Below are 15,705 nucleotides of genomic sequence, written 5' to 3' on the forward strand. Positions count from 1 at the left end.
GATCCATGAATGTGTATTGATAATGGCCTCTTGACAAGAAGTATTGTTTTTCAATTACTCTGATTACAAGGCATTTCTAAAGATAATACGTCTATAAATCAATTTACTTTGTACAAAAACATTTCAACAAAAAAATGATTTGAAGCTGTTTCTGAACAAGACATTAACAATCTTGCAGTTCCTGAGTAACAGCTGATAAAAGAACCTTGTTCCAGCGTGTGTTACCCCCCAGAGATGTCCTAAAAGTACATATTTTTCTACAAGTACATATCTGACAGAATGAAAATTATGTTCATATTCTTTATCAGGTATCACTAAACAGGTTTCTGTTGGTTGCTATAAAAATCCTTGAGTGTAAATATTCACAAGTGGTCATCCAAGAAAGAAGTAGCTAATAAAATCTGCACTTGAGCAATTCTTGAGCATTGCTCATAGTCTGAGGCCCTTAGCAGGTGGATTAACGCACAACATTCAATTACAAGCTGCATGTGTTGTTACAGATTTGTTTAGCAAGTGTGAGAGAATCGCAGAGATTCTCATCAAAATCCGGAGAGAAATGCTACAAGAGAAGTTTCATTCTAAGCACATACGTTCCAAAAACAATAGGACTACCTATTTCATCCCGCATAAAACTTACATGAACCATGAAAAAAGAGAGAGAGAGAGAGAGAGAGAGAGAGAGAGAGAGAGAGAAATTTGAGATAATACAGAGTTACCAACTGTATTTCCACACACCATTCATAACTGAACAGGGAATTAAAGAAATTATAATGGTTTCCAAAGTAACCAAACACTGTAAAATGGCTTGCAGAGGTTATGATAAATATTTGTGTAAAATGTCCTTTCATTAACCATGCAAAACATTCCCACAGTCTGCTTTTGTCCTATTAAAAATTTTTTCTATTTTCTGAGTTTCCAGAGATTATTAATTCACTGTACGAAAGGAAAGCGAATTCCTGCTTGATCTAAATTTCCTTAATTTGCTATTTTTGTGTACTAATTTTGTTAATTCATATAAGGCCCATTGAATTTATGTGTTGTTCTTAAATTAAAAAGACCTTAAAACACTGAATAGCACAAAATACTCTAATACTTAATGCCTGAACAATGTGTGCAAAGTATTAGGATCTCTGTGTAATTTGTGCAGTTGTTTGAACTAAGTCTGTAACTGAGGCACTTCCTTTTAGATTTTGTAATATCCAGAGAATATTTTAATAAATGGAGCTTATCCACACAAATTCCCAATGCTTTCTACTCTCTACATGTGGAAGTTAAGTATCCTCCTCTTTATTCTAAAAGCCTGCCCATATTCTGGTGAAACATTCAAGACATATTTATGTTTGATATATCTTTCATATCTTGGCTTGTCGCATACTTTCAGTAATAATGATAGTGTTTGGTAACTGTCTCTTCTTCACCCTAAATAATCTGGTCATAGGAAAATATAGCATTTGGAACAATACTGCGTAGTTTACGTGTCATTTGTGTGCCATATTTTCATTACAAACTGGGATACCTGTGCATTTTTTTCCTATAGTGGTCAGACAGAAGACCTAGTGTCAACAACGTTTCATATTTAGAAGAAATGCGTTGATACTTGAGTGGCTAACTTAAACGCATTACCTTATTAAAAGTTCAAAAAGAACCCAATCCTGCAAAAAGAACAGCAAGCCCAATTACTTAAAAACTTCATATTTTTGTGTGATGTTTTCTGAAAGAGGATGGATCAAATATAAATAAACCTTTGTAAATTCTGTGTCTTTTCATCATGTCCAAGTTGTAGGCAAGGAGGTTACATAAGGAGGGATACACAGCAGGGCACGTGGAACAGCCATTCTACAACCAGCATCTACTGTTACGAAGAGAGAGGACAGCAACTCATTAAAATAAATTTTCTCATGAACAAGAATATTAGTACAATTGAAAATCATAGTTATGCTCACAGTTTGAAGAAACCACTCTTTATGAGATTGGGCAAAGTATAACAAGGTGATCAATTTTTCTAAAGTTATCTGAACAATGTAGCAGTGGCACATTTGTGAAATGGTTACTCAGTAAAAACACACTTTAAAATTGCAATTATTTCCCAAAACACATTATGTTCTAGATAATTTAGATAAATAAACATTGCGAGCCTGCAGCAATTTTTTATACTTACAATGATCCCAGCATAATTAGACTTCTAGTTTTTTAAGTTGGGAGCAATTACAAAACTGATGTGTAAACAGTCAACTAAAATTTAGAAAATACATATGTAATTTATTTGGCAGCATTTACCTTCACTGGGAACTTTAGCTGATTGTATAACTCACTGATGAGCAAATTATGGCTGAGTGTTTTTCGCATCTTCATTATCCTAACAATAGCAGCATCAATCTGATATTGTCTGTCCTGGAAAACACGTTCTTCTGTGGCCTTCTGTTCTTCAGTCTGCAAAAGGTAACATTTAAGATCAGTTCCTTCTTACCAAACAGTAAATATTACACACAAGCTACATTTATTATATTATTCACCATTTATTTACAGCAAATTCTAACATTAGTACTAAAACAGAAATGCCAATTTCCATCATCACAGTTTTATCTTTCTCATGCAAATTACCCACTTTCTATTTTATTACAGGAATTACAAGTAAAATCAATTACAGAGATGTGAAGAAAGTCTTTTTGAGGACAGCTAGTTGGTGGCAACACACAGGTCAGGCCGCTATTACATTATCAAATTTCTTTGTCGAAGATTTTATCAAAGATGTAATCAAATATTCGTCAAATATATTTGACAAAGATCTTTGACGTAGCGCTAAAAAGGGGTATTACACCGTGATCATATTTTTCGTCAAAGTTCAAGATAGCTGACAACAACAACAACAACAACAACAACAGTCATTGACCACAGCAGTTGCATGTATCACAACTGCACTGTGTGCACATGCGGAAGAGAAGCTGGGGGAAAAAAGGAAACACCTGGGTTAAGCTGCGGGTTTTACAACAACATGATAAAATCATTCAACAAAACTTGTTACGTGAGCGTGGAGGATGTCAAGTCGTACATCAATTACTTAAGAATGGATGAGCACACATCTCTGGATGTGCTCAGTGAAGTGTATCCTCATATCACAAAGCACAATACTCATTTAAGAACTGCTATATCTGCAGAAGACAGGCTCACTGTAACACTCCGATTCCTTGCTACAGGAGAGAGTTAGGTTAAGGTAGGCTAGGTCAGGTCAGGTCAGGTCAGATCTCCAATCATTAATTTTGTATTCAGGGTGCCTCACGTTGTAATGCGCCTCATCAGTTTCGTACATCACTATTAATTTTGTAGTTTAGGTGCACACCAATTGTATTTACTGGCAATGTTTCTAAAAACACTACAGATGTTAGAACGCTGCAGCGATGCTAGCGCTCCACGTGGTAATATGTCACATTGCAGTGAACAGAAGACAAGCGACTTCTTTGAACAAATCTACAGCGAGGCCCTAGATTTGATAAAATATTTGATGTCACTTGACAAAGTTCCCTGTTACACCATCAAATTTCTTTGACAAAGATATTGGACAAAGAAATTTGATAGCGTAATACTGGCCTCACCACTGCAGGCTTTTGGCCTGGAGGAGGAAATGTGACTTTTCAGGGTCAAGGCAGGGAAATCAATGTAAGTCTTAGCTCTCTTTTTCCTTATCTCAATAAATGCCTATTGCTCTCAAGAAGCCTTCACCAAAAATTTGGAAGCAAGTTTCAGCTAGGCACCCTCCAACTTCCATCACCACCTTTATTCAAACCTTTATCATTAAATCACTAGTAATGGCACTAAGATGGCTACCCTCTCAAAAAATTCCAGTAAACAATTTCAGGATATTTGAGTGGATATTAGAATTATTTGTGAATAGTGGCAATCTTAGAATATATACTGAAACAAACTGGTGATGACACCTTTTTTTCCTGTAGAATGTACAAATAACTCAACCATGTTACTGTTGTCACAATTTTTTTAGTGAAGGAAGGAGATGAAAGTAAGGTTGAAGGAAGTGATGCTGTTCAGGGTACAAACATAAAAGTCACCCAGATTTCATTGTCAGAAAGAGACAACAGGACAGGATCTGAGAAAAATAACTAATGAATATATCAGCAAATATTTTACTTGCACATTCTACTGTCTTCCATGACTCTGTGTCAAGAGCAATCTTACTATTTTTTTCCTGAGTAGTTCCTTTTCTCTCAATATCATTATAACCAATACACAGAGTTAAAGAGGCTGATAAATGACAGCAAGTTCCAACACAAAATAATATGGTAGATTTTAATACTGAAGTAACACAAAAACTACAAATTATTATGTAGTGAGGAACCAGATTTTACACTAGAAATGACAGCAATCTTAAGTCAGTAGTTTTCGCCAAGAAGGACAATATATTCTATAAACATTATCCAGAAGAAACCAAAGACAGAATGGACACGGAAATGATCTCACTAGACAAGAAGTACAAATTGTACATTATGAGAATTTGTACATGCTGGTGAGCACAAAACAACCACCAGCTTAATAACATGTTGGCCCACCTCTGAAACACAATACAGCAACAATTCTATGTGACATGTATTTGATTAGTTAGTGGTAGGTTTCTGGAGATATGTGGCACTACATCTCTACAACATGTCATACAATTTCTGTAAATTACAGGCCAGTAGTTTGCAGCAATGGAGCTGGCACTCAACAGCATGCCAGATGCACTACATTGGATTCAGATTAAACAAATCTGGTGGCTAAGACATCAGCACCAGTTCACTATCAAGTTCCTCAAACGAATGTAGGAAGTCTTTCGTCTTGTGACAAGGACATTTATCCTACAGGAATATGCCATTTGCCTTTATGGAAGTCATCAGTTTGAAGGGAGGCAGGTATTCTGCAGTAATGTTCACATAGTCCACAGATGTTGTGGTGCCTTCAGTTACTATCCCAGCTCAAGTGGAGGTCCAGGTGAAAGTCACACTTATTATAATACTGCTCGCACTGGCCTGAACCTGTGGCACCTTCGAGTTGAGAAAGTAAGAAGTGCAAGCTCATCACTTCAACAGAGTGTTTATTTATGTAACTATAAAATCATATATAAAAACAAAGATGAGGTGACTTACCGAACAAAAGCGCTGGCAGGTCGATAGACACACAAACAAACACAAACATACACACAAAATTCAAGCTTTCGCAACAAACTGTTGCCTCATCAGGAAAGAGGGAAGGAGAGGGGAAGACGAAAGGAAGTGGGTTTTAAGGGAGAGGGTAAGGAGTCATTCCAATCCCGGGAGCGGAAAGACTTACCTTAGGGGGAAAAAAGGACAGGTATACACTCGCACACACGCACATATCCATCCACACATACAGACACAAGCAGACATATTTCAATGTCTGCTTGTGTCTGTATGTGTGGATGGATATGTGCGTGTGTGCGAGTGTATACCTGTCCTTTTTTCCCCCTAAGGTAAGTCTTTCCGCTCCCGGGATTGGAATGACTCCTTACCCTCTCCCTTAAAACCCACTTCCTTTCGTCTTCCCCTCTCCTTCCCTCTTTCCTGATGAGGCAACAGTTTGTTGCGAAAGCTTGAATTTTGTGTGTATGTTTGTGTTTGTTTGTGTGTCTATCGACCTGCCAGCGCTTTTGTTCGGTAAGTCACCTCATCTTTGTTTTTATATATAATTTTTCCCACGTGGAATGTTTCCTTCCATTATATTAACTATAAAATCAGACAGTCAACAGTATTATAAAAACATAGGTACGAAAATAAGTGCTCAGGACACCAATGTACAATATGCTGATCTTCCACATAGTGTATGTTTTGAGCTACCACTTGCTTGTATGGTGGCATATCTAGGAGCAACCATCAAGCTAACATAACAATAAACGTTGTTTACTTGACCAGAAGATGTCTTTTCACTGATACACAACCAAATTTGATGATCCTGTGCCCACTGCAATTATAACTGACGATGTCATCAGATGAACATAAAAACATGTATGGGTTGTCAGCTGAGGAGCCCCGCCCCACATTCAATAACGTGTGCTGACCAATATGCTCCGCAACACTTTTGCCAACACCAGCAATTTACTACGTTGTCAGATGCGCCCTGATTGCTGCCTATCTTGCTTTACAGAGTGGACAAACCTCTGACGTCCACTTCTTGTGATGACTCATGGATGTCCAACACCTTGCTGTCTATTTGTGGCTTCATCATCTTTCAACCACAGTCTGAGCTGCTGCTTCACAGCCTGTGCCATATTGATCCTTCCCACCAACACCAGCTTTTCTGAATTGCACAGGTGGGAACTTTCCCTGCAATATATCCTACTTTCCTGTAACCCTCCTAGCCTTAACCTTCGTTAGTCATTGTCCTCTCCCATCCAGCCCCTTCCCTGTTCCCATTCCAGCACTACACAGCCCTCATCCTCCATTGCACACAGTCTTTTTACTTCTCTCCTATTCTGCTATTCCCCCTCCCCACCTCTCTGCTCCCTTCGTCTAACCTCCAGACTGCACACAGCTGCCCTGCCATCTTTCCACCTCATCCTTCCACCCTCCCCAACAGCATGACACTGTCTGCCACACCTACCTTACTATCCCTCCCCCTGCCCACACCTGCATTCTCCTTACCCCCACCTAGTCACCATTCCCATCATGCGCTGGTACTGTGCTCGCAGTGTTGCCTCAGTTGCCTGAGACCGCTGTCGTGAGTGTGAGTTGCATTTACGTGAGTGTGTATGCGTGTGTTTGCCGTCTAATTATAACGAAGGCCTTATGGGCTGAAATCTATATTTGTGACAGTCTTTTTGTTGTGTCTATCTGCGGCTCAGCATCTCCGCTATATGGTGAGTAGCAACTTTCCTTTTCACAATATTGTTACATTTCATCCTGGATTTTCCACTGTTTGATTTCAACCACATTCCATAGGTGCTCACAACATTAGCTCAGGAACAACCGACTAGCTTTGCTGTTTCCGAGAAATATCATTACTGGGACTGAGCTATAAAAATTTGTCCTCTGTCCAAGTCTCTTGTATGTCAGTGGATTTTCCCATTTGCAACCCATAATATCACTGGAATGATTTCCTATTTGTCTCTGCTCAACTTACATACTTTCCTTTTCCATGTCACATGTTTGCAATGTCACCAAGTGGTACTCATTCTAGTGGTAGATAGTGGTCACAATTTTTGGCTTATTACTGTATACAAAGAGGAGGATATACCAGATTAAATTAAGGAAAAAAGCTTAGCATCTTAGAAAATGAATTTTATGTATAAAAAAGGTAGCAATTAAGAGAGGTACTTATATAATGCCTCCCACAAACCATGGGCCTTGCAGTCGGCGGGGAGGCTTGCATGCCTCTTCGATATGTACCGATGTACCGTAGGTGCAACCACAAGCTGAAAGCAAGGGAGGAACTACAGCCATAATTTTTTCCTGAGGGCATGCAGCACTACTGTACGGCCAAATGACGACGGCATCCTCTTGGGTAAAATATTCCTGAGGTAAAATAGTTCCCCGAGCAGAGACTACCCAGGAGGATGTTGTTGTTGTTTTTGTTGTTGTTGTTATGAGAAACAAAAGTAGCATTCTATGGATCAGAGCATGGAATGTCAGAGCTCTTAATCAAGCAGGTAGATTAGAAAATTTAAAAATGGAGATGGATAGGTTAAAGTTAGATACAGTGGGAGTTAATGAGGTTCAATGGTAGGAGGAACACGACCTCAGATCAGCTGAATAAAGGGTAATAAATACAAAATCATACAGGGGTAATGCAGGAGTATGTTTAATAATGAATAAGAAAATAGGAATGTGAAGAATCTACTACGAACAGCATACTGAATGTATTACTGTAACCAAGACAAGACATAAAGCCCACACTCGCCACAGTAACAGTAGGAAAAGGGACAGAAGGAAAAATAGTAGGTGAATATGGACTGGGGGAAAGGAATGAAAGATGAAGCCGCCTGGTAGAATTTTGAACAGAGCATAATTTAATCATCACTAACACTTGGTTTAAGAGTAACGAACGAAGGTTGTACATGTGGCAGAGACCTGGAAACACTGGCAGGTTTCAGACTGATTATATAATGGTAAGACAGAGATTTTGGAACCAGATTTTAAACTGTAAGACATTTCCAGGGGCAGATGTGGACTCTGACCAGTTTACTGGTTATGAGCTGTAGATTAAAACTGAAGAATTTGCAAAATGGCAGGAATTTAAGGAGATGGGACCCGAATAAACTGAAAGAACAGAGAGTTGTAGAGTGTTTCAGGAGCAGCATTACAGAATGATTGACAAGAACAGGGGAAAGGAATATGGTAGAAGAAGAATGGGTACCTTTGAGAGATGAAATGGTGAAGGCAGCAGAGGATCAAGTAGATAAAAAGATGAGGGCTATTAGAAATCTTTGGGTAACACAGAGATACTGAATTTAATTGATGAAAGGAGAAAATATAAAACTGCAGTGAATGAAGCAGGTGAAAGAGAATATAAACATTTAAAAAATGAGAGTGACAGGAAGAGCAAAATGGCTAATCAGGAACGGCTAGTGGACAAATGTAGGGATTTCGAAGCACATATCACTAGGGGAAAGAAAGATACTGCCTACAGGCGTGTTTAAGAGGCTTCTGGAGATAAGAGAACCACCTGTATGAATATCAAGAGCTCAGATGGAGAACCAGTACTATGCAAAGAAGGGAAAGCTGAAAGGTGGAAGGAGTACATAGAGGATCTATACAGGGGAAATTTACTTGAAGGCAATATTATAGCAATGAAAGAGGACACAGATGGAGGTAAGATGGGACATATGATACTGCATGAAGAATTTGACAAGGCATTGAAAGACCTAAGTCAAAACAAGGTCCTAGGAGTATACAACATTTCATTAGAACTACTGTATTGATAGCCTTTGGAGAACCAGCCACGACAATACTCTTCTATTTGCTAAATAACATGTATGAGACAGGCGAAATTCCCTCAGACTTCAAGAAGATTCCTATTCCAAAGAAAGTAGTTGCTGACAAGTGTGAAATTTACTGAACTGCCAGTTTAATGAATCATGGTTGCAAAATACTATCATGAATTCTTCACAGAAGAATGGAAAAACTGTTAGAAGCCGACCTTGGGGAAGATCAGTTTGGATTCCGGAGAAATGCAGGAACATGCAAGGCAATACTGACTCTCCGACTTCTCATACAGAAGATAGCTTAAGGAAAGGCAAACCTACGTTTATAGCATTTTTAGATCCAGCGAAAGCCTTTGACAATGTTGACTGGAATACTTTCTTTGAAATTCTGAAGGTAGCAGGGGTAAAATAAAGGGAGCAGAAGGCTATTTACAACTTGTACAGAAACCAGAAACCAGATGGCATATATAAGAGACAAGGGGTGTGAAAAGAGAGGCAGTGGTTGAGAAGTGAATGAGAGAGGGTTGAAGACTATCCCTAATTTTATACAATCAGTACATTGAACAAGCAGTAAAGGGAACCAAGGAAAAATTTGCAGTAGTAATTAAAGATCAGGGAGAAGAAATAAAGACTGAGGTTTACTGACATTGTAATTATGTTGGGGACAGCAAAGTACGTGGAAGGGCAATTGAATGAAATGGGCACTGTCTTGGAAGGATATAAGATGAGCATCACAAAAGCAAAAGAGGATAATGGAAAGTAGTTGAATCAAATCATGGTGATACCAAAAGAATCAGATAAGAAATGAGATACTTAAAGTAGCAGATGAGTTTTGCTATTTGGTCTGCAAAATAACATGATGGCCGAACAAAAGAGTATATAAAATGCAGACTGGCAATGGCAAGAAAAGCATTTCTAAAGAAGAGAAATTTGTTAACATCGAGTATAGGTTTAAGTGTCATTTCTGAGAGTATTTGTATGGAGTGTAGACATGCATGAAAGTGGAACTTGGATGATAACTAGTTTAGAGAAGAATAAAATAGAAGCTTCTGAAATGTGGTGCTACACTAGAATGCTGAAGATTAGATGGGCTGATCATGTAACTAATGACGGGGGAATACGGCAGAAAGGCAACCTGTGGCACAACCTGACTAGAAGAAGGGATCGGCTGGTAGGACACATTCCGTGACGTCAAGGGATTACCAGTTTAGTGCTGGAGGGAAGTGTGGGGGATAACAATCACAGAGGGAGACTAAAAGACTAATTCAGTAAGAAGTTGCAGTAGTTACTCAGGGATGAAGAGGCTTGCACATGATAGAGTAGTATGGACAGCTGCATCAAACCAGTCTTCAGTCTAAAGAACACAACAACACAACTTTTAGAAACAGCTGAAGATGTTATAGCAATGGAAAACCCAGGGTGGAATGTAACAATAATATTGCTAAATATGATGTAGGTATGAAGTGAACAAAAGAACATCTAACAGACTGGAGCGGAAGATATAATTATGAAGATAATGAATATGAAATGGAGTTAGGTGGGATGTGCACCAAACAAATGGATTGGTTTCCAACAGATAATAAAACACAATTAATTTGAAAAGATAGACTTTCATGTCATTGCAACACAACTGATTTCATCCCCAATGATCCATTTATTTCGTTTTGGTGTATTTAATTCATTTTATATACACCACCTGTGGCAGGGTAGGATACTGTCCTCCATCTATTCTGTACCCCAGTGGTACTATTGTCACATACTTTGTAGGAGAACCTCTGGTAGTTGGGTTCAGAAATCATAAGTAGAAATATCAGTAATAAAGAAAGTTAGCATCAGGCTTGGAGGAAGGCACTGATAGTTCAATGGTTAAATCTACTGCTTGCGGAAAGTAGATTGTTGGGTCTGAGTCCCAGTCTGGCACAGATTTTCAGTTCTCATATACTTTACACTGCAGGTTCAGCATATCTGAATGGTTAGCACTGATGCTGCTTCATGTCACTGTATATTTCGATGATTTGACTACAATCGATTCAGTCATTTCAATTGCGTCTATTTAATTCATTTAACATTTATCATTTTCTTGAATGCGGAAAGTAGATTGTTGGGTTTGAGTCCCAGTCTGGCACAGATTTTCAGTTCTCATATACTTTACACTGCAGGTTCAGCATATCTGAATGGTTAGCACTGATGCTGCTTCATGTCACTGTATATTTTGATGATTTGACTACAATCGATTCAGTCATTTCAATTCCGTCTATTTAATTCATTTAACATTTATCATATTCTTGAAATTTTTCCCTATTCTTTAACAGTTGTCTCAGTCTGTTTCGTATGTTCATTTACTTTTCTCTTTTCACACCTGCAATTACTGGTGTTTGCCTAATAATCTTTCTTAAATAATTGCCCTTTTTCCATATGGCCACATCATCTTCATTTTCTAAAACGCTGAGGATTTTGTTTAATTTCATCCCGTGTATATCCCAATTCTTCAACAAGTGCTCATAATCTAGATTTCTCACTTACTTCCTGTATAATAAGACTTTGTTTTAAGGTTATTACCCACTTTTACTATCCATGTTACAAGTCTATGATCACTTGGAGTTTGAAAAAGGCTTACGATCATCATTTCCTGTGCAATTACATTGCTGTCTGATAAAATATAAATTTTAGTCCATTTCCTCCTAGACAAAAGTAGTTTCTATTTTGTTCCAGAATAAAGTGTTACAGATAAGTATCATGTCTCAGCAATTCCACTAATGTAAAAAAAAAGTGCTAGGCTGAAACAGCACACTGGTGGCTTTGTAGTGGTGTAGATTGTGTAGAAGTGGAGGCAATCGTATGACACTCTCACTTACCTTAGTCACAGGACTGATGAGTAATGTGAGAGTCAGTTGGGTGGATAGAATTAGTGCAGTATAGTGGGTCAACATAGAGTCAAAACAGAATGGCAGAAAGGTGGTGGTGTATTTGGATGTGCCCATGATCAGATCATGAATGAAGCTGCCCAATTTGTTTGTGTACCATTCACTCACAAGCCATGTAACAAAGTCGTTAAAAGATCCTAACTGACTGGGGATGGCAAAGTTTCACACCTTTTCTATTACAGTTTCAGACCCAACAGCAATTGGTTCTGTCAATGGAAAGCTGGTCCACCTCAAGCAGATTCTGAGAGAACAGTGTGAATGGAACTGCCTGCAATGGACATTTGGAGACTGGCATCTTACAAATGGCCATTACTCACAGTGGTTAATAAAACTGCACATCATCAACAGGCCAAACAACATAAAAAATGGACACTAGCAGTCTGGAGATGTGTAGTTTGGCCTGATGAGCCACAATTTTTCCTCTTTACGAATGATGCAAGGCAATGACTGCACCAATGGCTCAATAAGACATTTAATCTGCTGTGCATGGACGTTATACTGCAGGCCAATGATGGTTCTGTGATGTTTTGTGGGACATGTATCATACCTGTACTGTGTCCCAATCATTCAGGTTACCATAAACATGAAGTTGGAAGTTTATTTTAACATTCTTTGTCACAAAGTGTTGAACTTTCTCCGACATCCTCATCATGAGTATGCTGTGCACACTCCTATCTTTATCCTATTGCACTTTCACTGGCTCACCAAATCTCAATATCAGTCTGTGCATGACAGTACATGGTACCACTAAAAATTACCATTTTTCAGGGCTTGTATCACGGGTTCTACTGATCACAGAGATAAAGGGTCAAGTGTTTTGGGCAGTTTTTGACCTGGTGATCACTTATGTACCTATCAGAAGAACGGGCTTACTGTAGGTACCGTACAGTACAGGGTCAACATTTAACTATTACAAACTTCCTCCATCACAGGCATATTGAGCAAATCGGATGGATATTTTGCACTAGACGTGGTCTACAGCAGACCTCAAGTGGTTTATAAAAGAACCAACTGTTCTTGGGCAGTTCCTTCGAAAACCCCAAAAAACTGAAGTAAATAAATTAACTGTCAAAACTTTACTGATGAATAAAATTAGTTACATACAAGCAGCACACACTGCTGTAACTTGGAAAAGAAGGGAACCAGCCAAAATATGCTCCTGTTGGAGCACCAAACAGGCAAATGTGTTCCTCTTTAAAACACTGATCAAAAAAATAGAGGAACTAGTTGTCTAAATCTTCAAGTTGTGCTGAAAGAGAGTAGCAGTGAGACAGTGACAGGAGAGGAAGAGAGCTGGCCCAAGAAAATGAGAAAATGGCAGTGGGAGACAAAGAGAGAGGAGATACCGATGGTCAGTGAGAGAGAGTGGCATGAAAAAAGAGGGATGGATAGAGGTAGAAGCAGCAGAAGCAAAACAAAGAGAAAACTGTGAAAATGAAAGAGAGAGATGATTCGAGACTATATATAGGTTTGGGGGTGGGGGTGGGGGAGGTCTCTATAATTAAGCCTATACCTGATTTTCCTCTTTAGTCTGTAATGAAATGTATGTCCTTATTTTAATTCCATTTGGACTTCATTTTTCCATTGTCTCTCTGATTACCTTACTACGTCCTTTTTCATATTATTTGACTATTATTGAACGCCTGTACACATTTAACTAGTTCCTGAACTTTTAGTGCTACTATGACATATGATAATTATTTTTTGAATGATGCTGCCGCCATTTGACTGTAATAATTTTTATTTTATTCTTATATGATCTGGATTTTGGCCTTAGGCCATTTTCAAGAATAAAAACTTATTTGTATGTCATAAAACATCAGACTGGTATGAGGTACAAGTCCTTGTCAAAACAGCATATCTGGTCATATGGGCCAGATTTGCCATTATTAGAAGTGAGATCATCACTAAAATGCATAAATATATTGAAGACTTTCCTTTCTGGACCCCATAGCACATCTGTTACATGAAACTGCTAACCAATAATACTTGTTTAGTGTTCTCAAATCACATCTGAGCTACAGAGAGCAGCAATGAGAATCTGCAATATATTTAGGTGTTTTAGAGATATTCCCACTTTACTAATGACAGATCTGGCCTGTATGACCAAATATGCTTTTTCAACAAGGACTTATTTCATACCAGTCTGACGTCTTTTGACATATTAATAAGCTTTTATACTTGAAAATGGGCTAAGGGTGAAATCTTGATCATATAACAATGAAATAATAGTTATTAATCAAATGGCAGCAGCACCATTAAAAAAATTTACCATGACTGTGGTTCCAGAAAAAAAAAAAAATAATATATATATATATATATATATATATATATATATATATATATATATATATATATATATATATATAAAGATGATGAAACTTACCAAACAAAAGCGCTGGCAGGTCGATAGACACACAAACAAACACAAACATACACACAAAATTCTAGCTTTCGCAACCAATGGTTGCCTCGTCAGGAAAGAGGGAAGGAGAAGGAAAGACAAAAGGATATGGGTTTTAAGGGAGAGGGTAAGGAGTCATTCCAATCCCGGGAGCGGAAAGACTTACCTTAGGGGGAAAAAAGGACAGGTATACACTCGCACACACACACGTATCCATCCACACATACACAGACACAAGCAGACATTTGTAAAGGCAAAGAGTTTGGGCATTTTTTGGGCAGAGATGTCAGTCGGGGCGGATGTACAGAGGCAAAGATGAAGTTGAAAGACAGGTGAGGTATGAGCGGCGGCAAATTGAAATTAGAAATTAGCGGAGATTGAGGCCTGGCGGATAGCGAGAAGAAAGGATATGCTGAAGGGCAAGTTCCCATCTCCGGAGTTCTGACAGGTTGGTGTTAGTGGGAAGTATCCAGATAACCCGGACGGTGTAACACTGTGCCAAGATGTGCTGGCCGTGCACCAAGGCATGTTTAGCCACAGGGTGATCCTCATTACCAACAAACACTGTCTGCCTGTGTCCATTCATGCGAATGGACAGTTTGTTGCTGGTCATTCCCACATAGAACGCTTCACAGTGTAGGCAGGTCAGTTGGTAAATCACGTGGGTGCTTTCACACGTGGCTCTGCCTTTGATCGTGTACACCTTCCGGGTTACAGGACTGGAATAGGTGGTGGTGGGAGGGTGCATGGGACAGGTTTTACACCGGGGGCGGTTACAGGGGTAGGAGCCAGAGGGTAGGGAAGGTGGTTTGGGGATTTCATAGGGATGAACTAAGAGGTTGCGAAGGTTAGGTGGGCGGCGGAAAGACACTCTTGGTGGAGTGGGGAGGATTTCATGTAGGATGGATCTCATTTCAGGGCAGGATTTGAGGAAGTCGTATCCCTGCTGGAGAGCCACATTCAGAATCTGATCCAGTCCCGGAAAGTATCCTGTCACAAGTGGGGCACTTTTGGGGTTCTTCTGTGGAAGGTTCCGGGTTTGAGGAGATGAGGATGTGGCTCTGGTTATTTGCTTCTGTACCAGGTCGGGAGGGTAGTTACGGGATGCAAAAGCTGTTTTCAGGTTGTTGGTGTAATGGTTCAAGGATTCCGGACTGGAGCAGATTCGTTTGCCACGAAGACCTAGGCTGTAGGGAAGGGACCGTTTGATGTGGAATGGGTGGCAGCTGTCATAATGGAGGTACTGTTGCTTGTTGGTGGGTTTAATGTGGACGGACGTGTGAAGCTGGCCATTGGACAGGTGGAGGTCAACGTCAAGGAAAGTGGCATGGGATTTGGAGTAGGACCAGGTGAATCTGATGGAACCAAAGGAGTTGAGGTTGGAGAGGAAATTCTGGAGTTCTTCTTCACTGTGAGTCCAGATCACGAAAATGTCATCAATAAATCTGTACCAA

At 39.2% G+C, this 15,705-nt stretch overlaps 1 protein-coding gene across 1 annotated transcript in view; it reads right to left on the minus strand.

Annotated features, from left to right (window-relative positions):
- The window catches only part of LOC124606971 (cullin-4A), a 109,492-nt gene that overhangs the window by 823 nt on the left and 92,964 nt on the right, over positions 1–15,705 (minus strand). Inside the window, exon 13 of the mRNA XM_047139113.1 lies at positions 2,278–2,430. Coding sequence (XP_046995069.1) covers positions 2,278–2,430 — 153 coding nt within the window. The remainder of the gene's footprint in view (positions 1–2,277; positions 2,431–15,705) is intronic.

Source organism: Schistocerca americana, chromosome 1 (genome assembly GCF_021461395.2).
Source record: "Schistocerca americana isolate TAMUIC-IGC-003095 chromosome 1, iqSchAmer2.1, whole genome shotgun sequence".
Lineage (NCBI taxonomy): Eukaryota > Metazoa > Arthropoda > Insecta > Orthoptera > Acrididae > Schistocerca > Schistocerca americana.